Source organism: Panthera pardus, unplaced genomic scaffold (assembly GCF_024362965.1).
Source record: "Panthera pardus isolate Hobbes unplaced genomic scaffold, ASM2436296v1 HiC_scaffold_13, whole genome shotgun sequence".
NCBI lineage: Eukaryota > Metazoa > Chordata > Mammalia > Carnivora > Felidae > Panthera > Panthera pardus.
Genome location: NW_026526688.1, coordinates 64512588 through 64528660, shown reverse-complemented (window position 1 = coordinate 64528660; position 16073 = coordinate 64512588). Strand labels below are relative to the sequence as shown.

The window sequence follows — 16073 nt, the reverse complement described above, 5'->3', positions numbered from 1 at the left end:
AGATTTAGAGCTGACACTGAATAAAACATCTCAGTTGAATAAAGTATCTCTGTACAAAGATCAGGTTAAGGATGTAATCCTCCAGCCTAATTTCCAAGACAATATAATCTTGAGAGAGAGACATGTGAGAAGAGAAAGTCAAGGGCATCCAAGAAAGAACTTCCTTAGACACATGGACTATCAGGGAGCAAAGAGATCAGAATCCTATAAAGCTTTCTGAAAACTGTAGTTTCAAAATACCATGATACCAGAAATATGAACCTTAAAATATTTAAGACTTAAAACAACTCTTGCTCCCATAATTTTCCCAAAAAAGGAAAAAAATATTTTAAGGCTATATAACCCTAAATAGGCAATTTAAATGTGGACAAAGAGAATAAAAGAAAATGAAGACCTTCCCAGAAAGCACATCTAGAGACCAGAGAGAACCATGAACAAAGAAGATCTTCCATGGAGCAGGGTGAAAGCCTATTCAAGGATCCTCCCTGATCTCTATGTTAGGGAAACTTTATAATGTTTGTGCAGCAGGATTTCACCTCTGATTTCCATGTATTTCTGATTCTTTCTTTTTTCAAGCATGAATATTACTGTTGTTTTCCTCTTCCTACTCATCTCCTATACATTGAGTATATATGTATGTTGGGAGCTGTTTGTAAAATACAGATAACTGATTCATAGGTGATTCACCATCATTATCATTCGATGAGGACAATAAATAACCAGTGATCATGGACTTGAGCTGAAACTAGTGACTGCAATACTTTTGTTATTTCTCTTGGAAAATAATAATCCTTTTTCATGAGGGAGTGGAAACATGACATGAATATTTGGCAACCAGAAGGAAGGTCTATGGAAGTGATGGCCTAGGTGCTCCCTAATTACATCCGCTCTACCTCGTCATGTAGCTTCCTAACATTTACCAGCTTCTCTTGCCGTTCAGATGGGGTCATAAGACTAGGTTTGGTCAAAAAAGGATATGCACACATTCAAGGCTGCACAGTGGCCCCCATAGTGTCCTCCTTTTCCTTGGGGACCTAAGAAGCCGTGTGCTTAAGGAGGCAGCATCAAAAGATAAAAGGAGCACGTATCTCTAAATCATCATTTGACAATGAAGGACAGCTGCCAAGATACATTGGCTATGACATAAGAAAGGATAGTTTATTTTTCTATGCTAAGAAACCAAAACGTTGAAATTAGGTTACAGTGGCTAGAGGTTATCCACCTAATACAGCATTACATTTTTAAATATTAATTACTGGATTTATTAAATTGGTAACATGACTTTTCTTTCTACTAACAGTATCTGGATGGGAAGAAAATGTCATCAAGAAAGTGAGGCAGCATGGTGTAGTGGAAAAATCCTTGTCTTGAGAATCCTGGCTACTAGCAATCTTTTTTTTTTTAATCATTTACTAGCTAAGTGACACTGGAAAAGTCAATTAATTTCCCCACAGTCCACATGTGGAAAATTAAACTAATATTGGGTTACCCAATAATAGGAGAAATCCAGGCCAAAAGTTTTACCTAGGATTTTTATGGTTTTTATCTATGGTTCTATGAAATACAAATTAAGGACTAAAGCCATTCTAATAAAAGCACAGAAGTACTTTTTTTTTTTAATTTTTAGCTTTTGCATGCCTGACAAGTCCAGCTTTATATATAAATATTGTGTAACACATGTTTAGATGGTGTTAACTCATGCCGAGAAGTTTTATTGAAAATAATAATTTACCAGAGATTGTGTTAGAGTAAGATAAAACAGTACAGACGATAATTTCAAAAAATCTATTTCCCAGGACTTTGACCATCTAATTGTGTTGCATACATTTCTTCATACCCTTGGCCCTCTCCTCACAATCTAAGATGATGGAACTTAAACGGGATTCCGCTTCTATGTTTTGTCAACTGAATACCTATTTCTTCACATGGTTTCTCCTGATATTCACTCAGTAATGTTTGCTCAGGATCATTATTTCTACTTAAAATAACGGAAATTATCAAATAACTCAAGAGCAAAATATAAACCTAAAATCTTTGCTCACATTTAATTATATGTTCATCAACTAATAAGTCAGGCTAATGAAAGACACTCATGTCCATATAAAATGGCAAAACAACTATTAAAATATATCTAACACGTCAATTTGAAACTTAGGGACTGAATGGAATTTGTCCTCTAAGTCAAAATGAAGAATGTTGCAGCCAAATCTAAACAAAGAATGCATAAAACCCCTTTTGCTAATGAATTCTTCTTTCTCAATCACTGGAAAATTATGGCTAGCTAAAGCTGAGTGTTTGAATTTAAAGCAGAAAACAAAAAAATAAAAGAGTATATTATTGATTCACTTTTCAAATTATTTTTGCAATTCTTTAATTCACAATTTTATATAAAATTATAATATTAATCCCTTTTTCAGACATTTTTAGAATATGTAGGAAAACACAGAAGGAACGATTCTGAGTTTTCATTACTTTTGGGTAACTCTGTACTTGGTTTCCTCCATTGATTCCATTACACAGTATAGAATGCAAGATACGAACTTTAAATAACTCTTCAAGATCACTAACACAATGGAGGGGCAATGCCCAAGGAAAAACAAAGAAAAAGAACTTGTTTAATCTGAATGAAGCTCCAATAGTATATGACATTAGATATTTTTTATTAATATAAATTACACTGAATCTATATGAACAATATAATGCAAACACTATAGTAAACAAATAACATTTACTTAAAAACTTATTCCTTTCTACATTTCCTTAGCATTCCATTTACATACAAGCCATTTTGAGGAAAAATAACTTTTCAACTCACCAATGTGGAGGTTTGTGAGGCATCAGCCAAATCCCCTGAGATCTCGGGTGTTCGCGTGTTGTTTGGGATTCTGTGAGGGTTACGGGCTATCGCTTCACACCAGCCCAGCATTTTCTCCTTCCTCTTATCCCTTTTCAATTTCTGAAATTCTGAAAATAATTTACATTCCCTGAAACAGGTCACTTATTTTAGTTGTCTGCTTTTGGAAAATGTACTTAATTGAAATTAAATAAGCGCTTTAATGATGTATTAATGGAGATATTTTATTTTAATCAGAGGTTATGAGGAGGAAAAGAAGAATATGCTGATTATTAATAATATCCCAAGACATAAGGCAATGAAAACAGCACATTATCTATTCAAAGAGCCTAACATCTTTTATACCCCAATTTGTGACACTTCTAGACAGTGGGAGTTCCTTGCATCAGGTTCTAAGAGTTATTTTCAAAGATTAGTTTATAACACAAGTTCTTACCTTGGGAGCCAAAAACATTTCCAGTTCCTATATATCTACATATTTTCAATGACATCTAAAATTAGGCATAGCTTTTCGGCTGTGCCCTACAGATGCAAAATAAATTGAACACAGGTCAGTGATAAAGATTTCTCATTCTGGCAGTGGCATGATTATCTCCCTCATAAAGTTCTGCCAACTGAAGAAGGAGAAATTTTAGTGCAAGCATGGTAAAGGCAGTGTATGACATCCATCACCAGTACAGTCTATTCAAAAATAATAATTTAACAAATTTCCTTACTGTATCCTGAGTAAAAATATCCCACAACTCTTTCTAGATTTCCAGAATTTTCTATTTGGGGAGGTTTCTGTTTTTGTTTTTTTGTCTCTGAAAAAGTATTATCAACAATGACTTTTATGTAATGGAGAAAACATTGTTTCCCTTGTAAAGTTTTACAGCCTACTTTTCCACTCCACCACACTCAGTAATTAGAAATAGTTTATTGCGGGTCTTTAGTTAAATGCATTACACTGTCAATTAAATATCAAAAATAATGTGGAGTAATTATTTTTCACAGCATCCAAAGCAATTAGCAATCTGGTGGTTTATAACATTTCAGAGATTCAAAATAGCACATTTCATAGCACTAAGAAAAGTAACATAAAGAAAGGTTGCACTAACGGATTGATGAGTTATTACTCTAAATGACAAAATACTCAAGTTAAATGGATCTGAACAATGTAGATAGGGATTTTATTTAAAAAAAAAAAACAAACTTCAGGGGGACAGTTCAAGATGGCAGCCTAGGAAGACCCTGGACTCACCTCCCTCCATGCACACATCAAATCTACAGCTACATATAGAAAAACTTTCTCTGAAAAAAATGTGAAAACCACCTGACCAGCTCCTCCACAACAAAGGACAAAAAGCACATATTGAGATGAGTAAGAGATTCAGATATATGGTCTTGCCCAAACCCTGCCCCCAGTGCGGAGACCCACAAGCAGGAACAATCTCAGAAATAAGAAGCATATCCCTGAAAAGCAAGGGTTAAGAGTCCCACATCATGTTACTCAACCATTGGGACATCCACCAGAGATGTAAACCCCCAAAAGTCCGGCTGTGAAAACCAAACAGTCTTATATCCAGGAGATCCAAACGGCCATAGGAAACTGAGACTTCAAACTTAAAGGGCTTGCACAGGCTTGCTTGCCCTGGAGTCCAGCACCAAAGCAGTAGGTTGAAAAGTAGTTACACAATGCATGAAGAAGATTCACTGGCTAATCTTAAAGCATCTCTGGAGGGTCAGAGGCATGTTGGAACTCGCTCCAGGAACAAAGGTGCTGGTGGGTGACATTTTTGCACTCTCTTTCTACGTTGCCATCACTGCCTGCACTGACCCAGTGTTTCCCCTCAACCCAAACTGCTAAACCCAGCAGGTGAAGATGTTCCAGCCTGGTACTTCCCCACAGCCCAGGCTTGCTAGACCCAAAGGGCAGGCATGCCTTGGCCTGGGGCTCCCCCATGGCCCCACCAAAGGCAACAGATATATGCAGTTTTCTCAGGGCATGCCACTTGAATGCCAGGTTCTGGTGGCCATGGGGGCTTGTGTTTCTGGCCTCCATGGGACTGAAAGAATCAAAGACATTTTTGGGCAGGCTATCACCCCAAGGCACTGAAATATTTGCCATTTTTCTGTGACTACTTCTTGAAGACATGGAGAAATAGCTGTTTTGCTTAATATACAGAAACAGAGAGGGTCAAGCAAAGTGAGAAAATAGAGGACTAAGTTCCAAATAAATGAACAAAGTAAAACCTGAGAGAAAAGCCAATGAAATGGAGCAATTTTCTTAGTAACATCATCAAAGTAATGGTTATGAAGATACTCACCAATATTGAGAAGAATGGATGAAAGGAATAAGAAATTTAACAAGGAGATAAAAAATATAAGAAAGTACCAAAAAGAAGTCACAGACCTGAATGATATAATAACCAAACTGAAAAATACACTAGAGGGGTTCAACTGCAGACTAGTTCTGCAGAAGAGAAGATCAGTGACCTGGAAGACAAGGCAATGGAACTCACCCAAACAGAGCACAAAAAGGAAAAAAAAAGTTCAAAAAGTGAAGATAGCTTAAAGGACCCATGGAACAACATTAAGCAAAACATTTGCTTTGTAGGGGCCACAGAAAAAATTAAAAATACCTTAAAACAAATAAAAATAAAAATTCAACATGCCATAATCTATGGAATGCAGCATAAGCAGTTCTAAGAGAGAGGTTCAGGCCTACCTCAAGAAACATGAAAAATATGAAATAAACAATCAAACTTTATACTTAAAGGAATGAGAAAAAGAGGAACAAACAATGCCCAAAGTTAGAAGAATGAAAGAAATAATAAAGACTAGATGAGATAAAGAAAAAAAAAAAGACAACAGAAAAGATCAATGAAACTGAAAACTGGTTATTTAAAAAGAAAAACAAAATTGATAAACATTATCCAGATTCACTAAGAAAAAAATGGGGAGGGAGCTCATATAAGTAAAACCATAAATGAAAGAGAAGTTACAACTGAACTCAAAGAAATACAAAAGATCCTAAGAGACTACTATGCAAAATTATATGCCAACAAATTGGATGATCTAGAAGAAATGGATATAGCCTTAAAAACACAATCTTCTAAGACTAAATGATAAACAAATAGAAAGTCTGAAGAGAACAATTACCAGCAAGGAGATTAAATCAAAACCTCCCTCAAACAAAAGTCCAGGACCAGATGGCCTCACTGGTAAATTCTACCAAACCTTCAAAGAATATTTAATACCTATCAGTTTAAAACTCTCCCCAAAAACTGAAGAGGAGGGAATCCTTCCAAACTCATTTCACAAGGCCAGCATTGCCCTGATACCAAACTGGAGAAGGACACTAAGAGAGAAAAAAAAAAAAAAAAGATATACCAAATACCCCTGATGAACACAGATGGAAAATTTCTCAACAAAGTATCAGCAAATCAAATGCAACAATACATTAACAGGAGCAAATACCATGATCAAATGGGAGTTATCCAGAGATGAAAGTATGGTTCGACATCTGCAAATCAATCAACATGATACACCACATTAACAAAATGAAGGATAAGAAGCATATATTATTATCTCAATAGATGCAGAAACAGAATTTGAGAAAATTCAACATCTATGTTTGATAAAAACTCAAAAACCTCCTCTCAGCAAAGTATGTATATAGGAAATATACCTCAACATAATAAAGGATATATGACAAGCTCACAACTAACATCATACTCAGTAGAAAACGTTTTAGCTTTTCCCCCAAATCAGGAACACGACAAGGATGTCCATTCCTACCATTTGTATTCAACATAGCATTGAAAATCCTAGCCAGAGAAATTAGGTAAGAAAAAGAAATAAAAGACATCCAAATTGGAAAGAAAGAAGTAAAACCGTCATTATTTATGGATGAGGCGATTTTATATATAGAAAAACCTACAGACTGAACCAAAAGTGTTAGAATAATCAAATTCAGTGAAGTTGCAATCTACAAAGTCAATATACAAAAAGCTATTGTTTTATCCACTTATAACAAACTATCAAAAAGAGAAATTAAGAAAACTATCTCATTTACAACTGCATCCAATGGAATACAATACCTCGGAATAAATTTAACCAAGGGTGTTAAAGACATTTGCACTGAAAACTATGAGACACTGATGAAAGAAACTGAAAAAGACACAAATAAATGTAAAGATATTCCATGCTCATGGATTGGGAGAATTAATATTGTTAAAATATCCATGCTACCCAAAGAAATCTATAGATCCAATGTAATTAATCTCTATCAAAATTCCAATAGCATTTTTCATAGAAATAGAACAAATAATCCTAAAATTAGTATGGAGCCACAAAAGATTTCAAACAGCCAAAACAATCTTGAGAAAAAAACAACAAAGCTGGAGGCAACATGCTCCTTGTTTTCAAACTTTATCACAAAGCTACAGTGATCAAACAGCACAGTATTGGCCTAAAACAGAAACATAAATCAATGGAACAGAATAAAGAGTCCAGAAATAAACTCATGCACATACAGCCAATTAATTTATGGTGAACAAGATAAGAATATATAATGGAGAAAGGACATTCTTTAAAATAAATGTTGATGGGAAAACTCACAGTCACATATTTAAAAAAAATGAAATGGGACCACTATCTTATATCATACACAAAAATTAACTCAAAATAGATTAAAGGATTGAATGTAAGACCTGAAAACACAGAACTCCTAGAAGAAAACACAGGCAGTAAGCTCATGACATCACTTTAGGTGGTATATTTTTGAATCTGACTTCAAAGCCAGTGGCAACAGAAGCAAAAATAAGTAAGTGGACCACATCAAAATAAAAAGCTGCACAGTGAAGGAAACCATCACCAAAATAAAAAGGCAACCCAATGAATGGGAGAAGATATTTGCAAATCATATATACTATTATAATGGGGTTAATGTCCAAAATATATAAAGAACTCATATAACTCAACAACAACAACAACAACAACAACAAAATGATTAAAAAATAAACAGAGGATCCGAATAGACCTTTCTCCCAAAAAGACATACAAATGGCCAACAGGCACATGAAAACAACTCATGTTGTCCTCATGTTTTCTCATGTTTTCATGAATGATGCTCAACATCATTAATCATCTGGGAAACACAAATCAAAACCACAATGAGGGGCGCCTGGGTGGCTCAGTCGGTTAAGCGTCCGACTTCGGCTCAGGTCATGATCTCACGGTCCGTGAGTTCGAGCCCCGCGTCGGGCTCTGTGCTGACAGCTCAGAGCCTGGAGCCTGTTTCAGATTCTGTGTCTCCCTCTCTCTCTGACCCTCCCCCGTTCATGCTCTGTCTCTCTCTGTCTCAAAAATAAATAAACGTTAAAAAAAAATTAAAAAAAAAAAAACACAATGAGATCACCTCACACCTGTCAAATGGCTATTGTCAAAAAGATAAGAAATAACAAGTGTTGGTGAGGATGTGGAGAAAAGGGCTCTTGTGCTCTGTTGGTAGGAAGGTACAATGGTGCAGCTACTATTAAAACAGTATGGCAGTTAAAATAGAACTACCACAGGAACTAACAATTCTATTTCTGAGTATCTTAAGAAAATGAAAACACTAATTTGAAAAGATATGGAAACAACCAAAGTGCCCATCAACAGATAAATGGATAAAGAAGATGTGGTATATACATATAGTGGAATACTACTGAGACATTAAAAAAATGAAATTTTGACACTTGTGACAATATGAATGGACTCTGAGGGCATTACACTAAGTGAAATAAGTCAGACAAAGACAAATATTGTGTCATTTCACTTAAATGTGAAATATGAAAAAAAAAACAAAACAAACGAACAAAAGCATAACAAAATTCATAAATGCAGAGAACAGATTAGTGGTTGCTGAGGGGAGGGGAGCTGAGGGATGGATAAAAAGAAAGTCAGAAGGTACAAGCTTCTAATCATAAAGTAAGTAAGTCATGGAGATGTAACGTACAGCAAGGTGAATGTAGTTAATAACATTGTTTGCATAGTATGTAACTTTATACGGTGAGAGGGGAAACTAGATTTGTGGTCATTTCACATTATATACATATATCAAATCATCCCGCTGCACAGCAGAAACTAATATAATAGTGTATGTCAATATACCTCAATAAAAAAAACTTTCATATAAATTTAGTTTAAGATACTCAATGGAATGGATTTCTTAACAAGACTATTATTCTGAGTGAATCATTCATTTGAGATACAGGGAAATGGTGAGGGAGCTTAAAAACAACTGCTTGGGTGAGCAACAAATTATTAATGTTCAACCTTTCAACTGCTTGAGGTTTTATTGAAAATTCTTATCCGTGTTCTATAAAATCTGCATATCCGACTAATTCACACTCCACAGAAAGTAAATATTTCCACATTCCCAGTACACAGTATCTTGGTTACTCATCAGCTTTTAATTACATTTCTTGAAGTGTGCTAAGAGTAAATGAAAATAAGTATCTTTATTCAAAGGCAAGGAGTGAAATGATACATAATGACCAAAACAGTTTAATCAAGTGTAAACAAATGTTCTACTTGTAAGTCATTTGCTTTTTTTTTTTTAAATTAACTCTATAATTAAATATCACTTTAGTACTCATAATAAAATGCTGAATTCATGCATGAACAAAAAGCATAATAAAGTGGCCCACAAAATCATGGTATCATCAGTACCCGTTCTGGGATATGTTTTTAAAGGTAGCCAACTTCTTATTTCCCATTCAGCTTTTGAGATTAAATAAGGCTGTTTAATTCCATTGGCAGCATGCTTTATTGGTGGTAGTGATATAGCTACGTTCCTTCCTATTCAGTCAACATGTATCCGTAAGTGTTTACTGAACCCCCTACTCTTTGGTAGGTACTGAAGTAGGCATGGAAGAGCCATATTTTCATGTTTTGTTTGACTTGGACTCAGTGCATTACAGAGAATTTTAATTTCTGAAAGTAACTAGGATCTTTCTGACTCTCTAATTTTTAGATTTGTAAACTTATTTGCTCAATTCCCAGGTGACTGCCTGCTCCTCTTGATCTCAGATGTCTTTCCTGAAGCTAGCTCTCACAAATCATCTCTTAGAACTGTTTTGCTGAACTGCTATCAACGAATCATCATGGCAAGAGCTACTAAATTTTGGCCAAACTTGCTGACGTAGCATAACAAAATGCATTCTAATTTTCTTTTGCATGTGACAATTATTCTCTTAATTCTGGAATGACTAGGTAGGCTAAGTAACTCAATGAATTAAAATACATATTGTTTTTATCTAAATAATGTGTTTATAATAATAATGGAATATTCACCATGGACACTTCACTCTCAGTGTGGGAAAGAAGGGAAAGAAATGATACGTGGCTAGGGCCTGGAAGATGACAAAGCTCATAATTTAATTCGAACATATGCATAGGAATATGTATAAGGAAAACTAAAATGTGTAAAATGATAAGAACAATCCAACTCCATAGCTTCACTTTAGCTTTTTATTACATGAATAAAGAATATATGAAAATATAACAAGGGCCTATGATGGTTATATTACTACTGTGGACACTCACATCATACTATAAGGCAGGAATTTTGTCTAATGACTCACTCTATATAATAAACATCTACTGACCTTACCAGCTACTTTAGAATCAAAGAATTCTATCTGAAAGAAACCAAAGTTTAAATGGCCAAACTTTGAAAGCAGCATGGGTATAGGAAAATTGAAAAAGAGAGGATGGGGAAAAAAAGGAGAGATCCATTGCCTCATTATGTCAATTCTAGTGAATAAGATACTGTGATGGTTGCTCAAAACAGTATCTTTTCTGTTTTCACAGAACCCTCAGACTTACGTCTCATTTTAAAGACATCATTTTTGCATCACTGATGATAAAGCGGTATTCCAGAGATAGGTTAGGTGATTTGAGATAACTGAAGGGTTAATAATGTTGACTGCTGAGCCTCTGCAGACCAACATTCTTCCTACACAGGTCAGGAGTACTTATACTCTTAGGTGTAAGAATGTACTGTCAGTCAGAAGGGTAGGCAGATTATGAGCATTTATAATTAACCCTAAAGCACTTTAAGCTGTAAGTATCATTAGTAATATATCAGAATAGGAAAGTGGTCATTAAGCATTCATGTTAATTGCTATCTAACCATTAAACCAAGCTAATGTGAGACGCAGCAATGAGAAACTTATATAATGATCATAGGAAATTAAGATTTAACTAAGCTTAATTTTAATATGCTACTTCAAGCAGATATTTAATTTAATAAATAGGAGCACAGTGCACTCTCTGTGAACTAAACTGACAACAAATTAAAATTATGAAGAAAAAAATGCAAGGCAATTGGGTATATCTCATGGAGAATAATTTGCTTTTAATTCAGGAAACACTAAATACTTCCTTCGTGCCAGACACTATGCTTGGAAGTATCAGTACAAAGATTAAAGAGATCCAGAGCTTAGAGCTAGTAGGGGAATGTGACACATAAAGTAGCTTCTGATAGCAGTGCAATGAGTACTATGAAAATTCTGAGAAAAGACACTTGGCTTAGTATCAGCTCAAGGAAAAGGTCAATTTTAGATGATTTTCCAAAGAATATAAAATTATAAATGGTTTACATGACAATTAAAATGATGACTATTCCAAAGGTTTGTGCCACTACTTGCTGTGTTGTGCAACTCCGGGAGGCTCATTCATACCATGATCTGTGTAAATGGTTGCTGTACTTCCAAGGATGCTTTTCGCATAAAACGCCATGTGAATGGTGCTCCTGGAGTCATACAACCTGGCAGAGACACAGCCCTGCTCATCTCTTCCAGTGAAGCTTATAACATTTACCTTATTGCATCCCAAGCCTAACATAATTCAATCTTCCCAACAGAGAAAAATGCAGTTGTGTGCCTTTACCTTGCTTTTTTTACCTTCTCAACCATTTCCTTTCTACAATTTGCCAACCATATCATAGCCAGTACAGTTAAGGGCTCAGCCAAATGCTCCCCCTCTTCACCACATACATATAACTGAGAAAGCTCTCCCCCTACACCACCATAAAGACCACCATACTCAAATTTGGGACTTGAGCATAGTCCTTCTAAGGATCTGAAAGCACTTTCCCTTTGAAAATCTTAGAGCTTTTGCTACACATTTCTTTACTTAAGTGTCAGTAACAAATACAAAACCTAAATGTTTTAACACTTTCTGCCCCCAAATAATAATGAAGTCAATCTCCATTATTAAAGTAACAACTTGCAAGTAAGTGAAGAAAGGGGGCAGGTGGAAATATGCTTCCCTTCCTCATTGGACTGCGATATCTCTGAGAATTCATGTTTGGTCCTTAGAAGGGTGTGTGTGTGTGTTCCAAGAGTACTCCTTAGATACTCAGAAAACTATAAATTGTGCACCAGCGGCTGCCCCAGAACCCTGTATGAATGTTCTCAACACACAACCATAAATTGTTCTTGAAGACTTAGAGTATAAAAGACCATCAAAGACTGCCTGCTGAGGATGAAGTTTGGAAGTCTTTAGACCAGACAGACTTCAGAGAAGATAGCTACATTTGTTAAGTTTATTGATATGAAATTGTTAGAGTAGGTAGCTACTTAGGTTCTCACGGGACAACTGGAGGCCAGCGATGAGGAAGTCCTGGCTAGCTCTCAGGACAGTTGGAGGCATGCCCTGATGGTGCTCCACAAGTAGCTGGATCAAACTGGACAGGCCTGAGATAGTGGCGCCATGACAGGAAAGCCCTGACCAAATTAGGAAGAAAAAGCACAAAATCTTGCTTCCCTGCCCCAAGTAATGAATATTCCATCCTCTCATTAACAACTGCCCATAAACGACAGAAACCCAAACCCCACGGATGCAGCTCTCTCTTGCGCTCCCCCACACTCACATTTTGAGAGTGTACTCTCGCTTCAATAAACTTTCTTGCCTGGGTAGCTCATCTATTGTATTGTGTGTACATCTTTGAATTATTTTTCACAACAAGACCCAACATCCTTCAGCAATATCTTTGGGATGGGCTTGGTCAAGGCCCCAGTGCCTGGGGTCTCCCCAGCTCACCCAGCAACAGAGTGAAGATTTCTCATGAGGTCTTTCTGACTTCTATGACTTGGATGTGAGGTTTCTCAAATGGAGAGAGGTTCATAGATGTACTGTAGGATATGTAACTCCAACTGACATACAGCCCAGTAAATAATTGTTACCAATAAAATGAACAAGATAAAGAAGAACTCTCCTTCTCTGAATAAAGTTAGGCAATGGAAACATTGTAAGATGGCTCACAGCGAAGGTTTAAATTCTTAAGTGGTTTTTGTTTGAACTATAGAAAGGATATTTAGTATACAGTTTTCTTTTTAACAACTCTCCCTCTACCTTGCAATTACTTTTAGAAGCATCAACCTTTCCGTGATGTCTTATAAGTTACTGTAGCCTTGTGAGGAGGAGGGTGGAGAATAAAGAAATGTTACAATAAAAGGAAGTGGGGTTCCCATTGCATCCTCTGTTGAGGCAGTGCACAGACAGAAGTTTTCTGAAGACACAGTTTTGGTAGCAATATGAACTATAATACTAAAGACTGTCAGAAACAGGAGGAAGAGGTAGCTTTCAGGTGGGCACTTTGGGAAAACTTCAGGAACAGTGATTCCTCCAGTGTTAATAGACTAGGGGCAGTGGCCCAGCAGATGGAGGGAAAGTCACACACAAAATACCCAACCAGAGATGGAGAAGTTGTTCTTTAGTGACAGCTAAAAAGTGTCTTCATGAAATTGATTATGCTACACTTAACATTCAGCACATAGGTTGGGCAATATTTCGGATATAAAAAAATGAAGCGTGAGGGACTTCCACTTTAAATTCTGACATGTAGAGAGTCTGGAAATCATCATTCCCATCCCTACAATAAGATAAAGCTGAACAAACTAGAAATCAATTATTTTTCTTGGAACCATCGGAGAATGAGATTATAAAACAAAACTCCACCCAAAAACATGGAGAGACAAGTGAAAATAGAGAATCATGGCCAATTTTAGAATACATAAAGAGAAGCTACTGAAGCCATAAACTAGTGGTAACAGACAAAAATTCCGATGTATTATTGGAGGCATAGTGTGGGCTAGCTTAAGAATGAGAACTTCCTGGAGGCTGCAATCTTAGTGAGGGCCCCGCACTTTGCTGGGGTTTACCACCAGGAAATGTATCTAGATCTCATGATAAGTAGCTGAGAAAGATACCACTAGCAGGGAAAAGGGAAGAGGAACCATTGTGAAATGTCCCTAGAACACTCCTATAATGAAGACCTATTTTCCAGGAAAAATATCTTAGCAGAGTCCTATTAACCTAACCTACCTGAATAAAGGGCATTTATCCCACTCCAAGCCTTTCTAGCTTTTCTGCCTCACCTAAGGTAGGGAGGGAAGCTAAGAAACACTTGTTAAGGCCACAGCCCAGGAACACAAGCCATTAAAAGACTTGGATTTAATCATAAAATTATAGCACATTTCTCATCTACTGTACCTTACTATCATACCAGCAGGGACTCAGGACAATCATAGTTGATTATAGTTGAAAAACCTGGATGCAAGCTCTCTTTGAGGAGGGGAACTTAGGGAGGCTCAAAGTCAATGGGACAGACAAACGCAAGGACACAAGGAAAATCCATAGCATCTGATAGCTACAGCTATAACAAACATTAAATGCAGCCCAATTTCTAGCCAGGATAACAGAAATTCACATTAAAGGTGCATTTATTTCAGTTTATATTACCTGATACATCATATATGACTTTCAACAAAAAAATGAGAAAGCATACTAAAATCAAGAAAAAACAGTCTGAAGACACATAAAGAGCATCAGAACCAGAGTCAGATGTGATGCAAATACTGGAATTATCAGATAGAGAATTTATGATATCTATAATTAATATATTAAGGTCTATAATTGAAAAAAGGAGACAACATGCAAGAACAGATGGGTAACATAAGCAGAGAGATGAGAACCCTAAGAAAGCATCAAATGTAAATGCTAGAAATCAAAACACTGTAACAGAAATAAAAATGCTTTGATGGGCTCATCAGTAGACTGAACATGACCAAGTATCAATGAATTTTCAGACAGAACAACAGAAGCTTCCTAGGAAATGCAAAGAGAGCAAAGAATTAAAAAAAATAAAAGCAGAGCATCCAAGAATTATGGGATTACTTGAAAAGATGAAACATATGCATAACTGGAATACCAAAAGGAGAAAAAAGAGATAACAAGGTAGAAGAAATATTGGTAAGAGGCAAAGTTAACATACAAAAGTCAATCACTTTCCCATATACCGGTATGCCTATATTCCATCAACGAACAATTGAAATGTGAAATTAAAAAAAGGAATATCATTTACAACAGCACCAAAAAAAGAAATATTTAGATATAAGTCAAACAAAATCGCTACAGGATCTATATGGAAAGCTACAATATTTTGATTTTAAAAATCAGAGAAAATCTAAATTAATGCAGACATATTCTGTGTTTATGGATATAGGAAGATTCAAGATTAAGACATCAATTCATCCTAACTAGAGCTATGGATTCAGCACAATCCCATCAAAATCCCATCAAGCTATTCTGTAGATATTGTCAAAATTATTCTGAAATTTATGTAGAAAGTCAAAATACCTAGAACAGCCAACACAACAGTGAGAACAAACCTGAAGGACTCAGCTTTCAAAATTTAATATCACGTTACACTAATCAATTTACGGTGGTATTGACAAAAAAGCAAAACAACAAGAACAACACATAAAACGATGGAGCAGAATAGAAAGTCCAAAAATAGACTCACAATTACAGTCAACTCATTTTTGAAAAAGAGCAAAGGTAATTCAATGGAGAAAGATAATCTTTTCAATGAATGATTCTGGAAACCTGGACATCCACATGTAAAAAATAAAATCTATATACAGAACCTTCCACCTTCCACAAAAAGTAACTCAAAGTAAATCACAGACATAACTGCAAAACTATAAAAGTTCTGAAAGAAAACAAAGGAGAAAATGTAGGTAACTTTGGGTTCAGCAATAAAGTATTAGCTACAACACTAAAATCATGATCTGTTTAAGAAAAACACTGATGACAGAATTTATTAAAATTATAAGTTTCTACTCTGTGAAAGGTTCTTAAGAGAAGAAAAAGTCAGGTCACAGACTTGGAGAAAATATTTAAA

At 35.7% G+C, this 16073-nt stretch overlaps 1 protein-coding gene across 9 annotated transcripts in view; it reads right to left on the bottom strand.

The window, feature by feature from the left end:
- The window catches only part of MARCHF1 (membrane associated ring-CH-type finger 1), an 876270-nt gene that overhangs the window by 301273 nt on the left and 558924 nt on the right, over nucleotides 1-16073 (bottom strand). For 5 of the 9 annotated variants that reach the window (XM_019441079.2, XM_053901153.1, XM_019441077.2 and 2 more), the window contains one exon: nucleotides 2816-2964. The exons of the other annotated variants lie outside the window; for them this stretch is intronic. In XM_019441079.2, the coding sequence (XP_019296624.2) occupies nucleotides 2816-2926 (111 nt within the window). In that variant the 5' untranslated portion in view covers nucleotides 2927-2964. The remainder of the gene's footprint in view (nucleotides 1-2815; nucleotides 2965-16073) is intronic. 9 annotated transcript variants of the gene reach the window in all.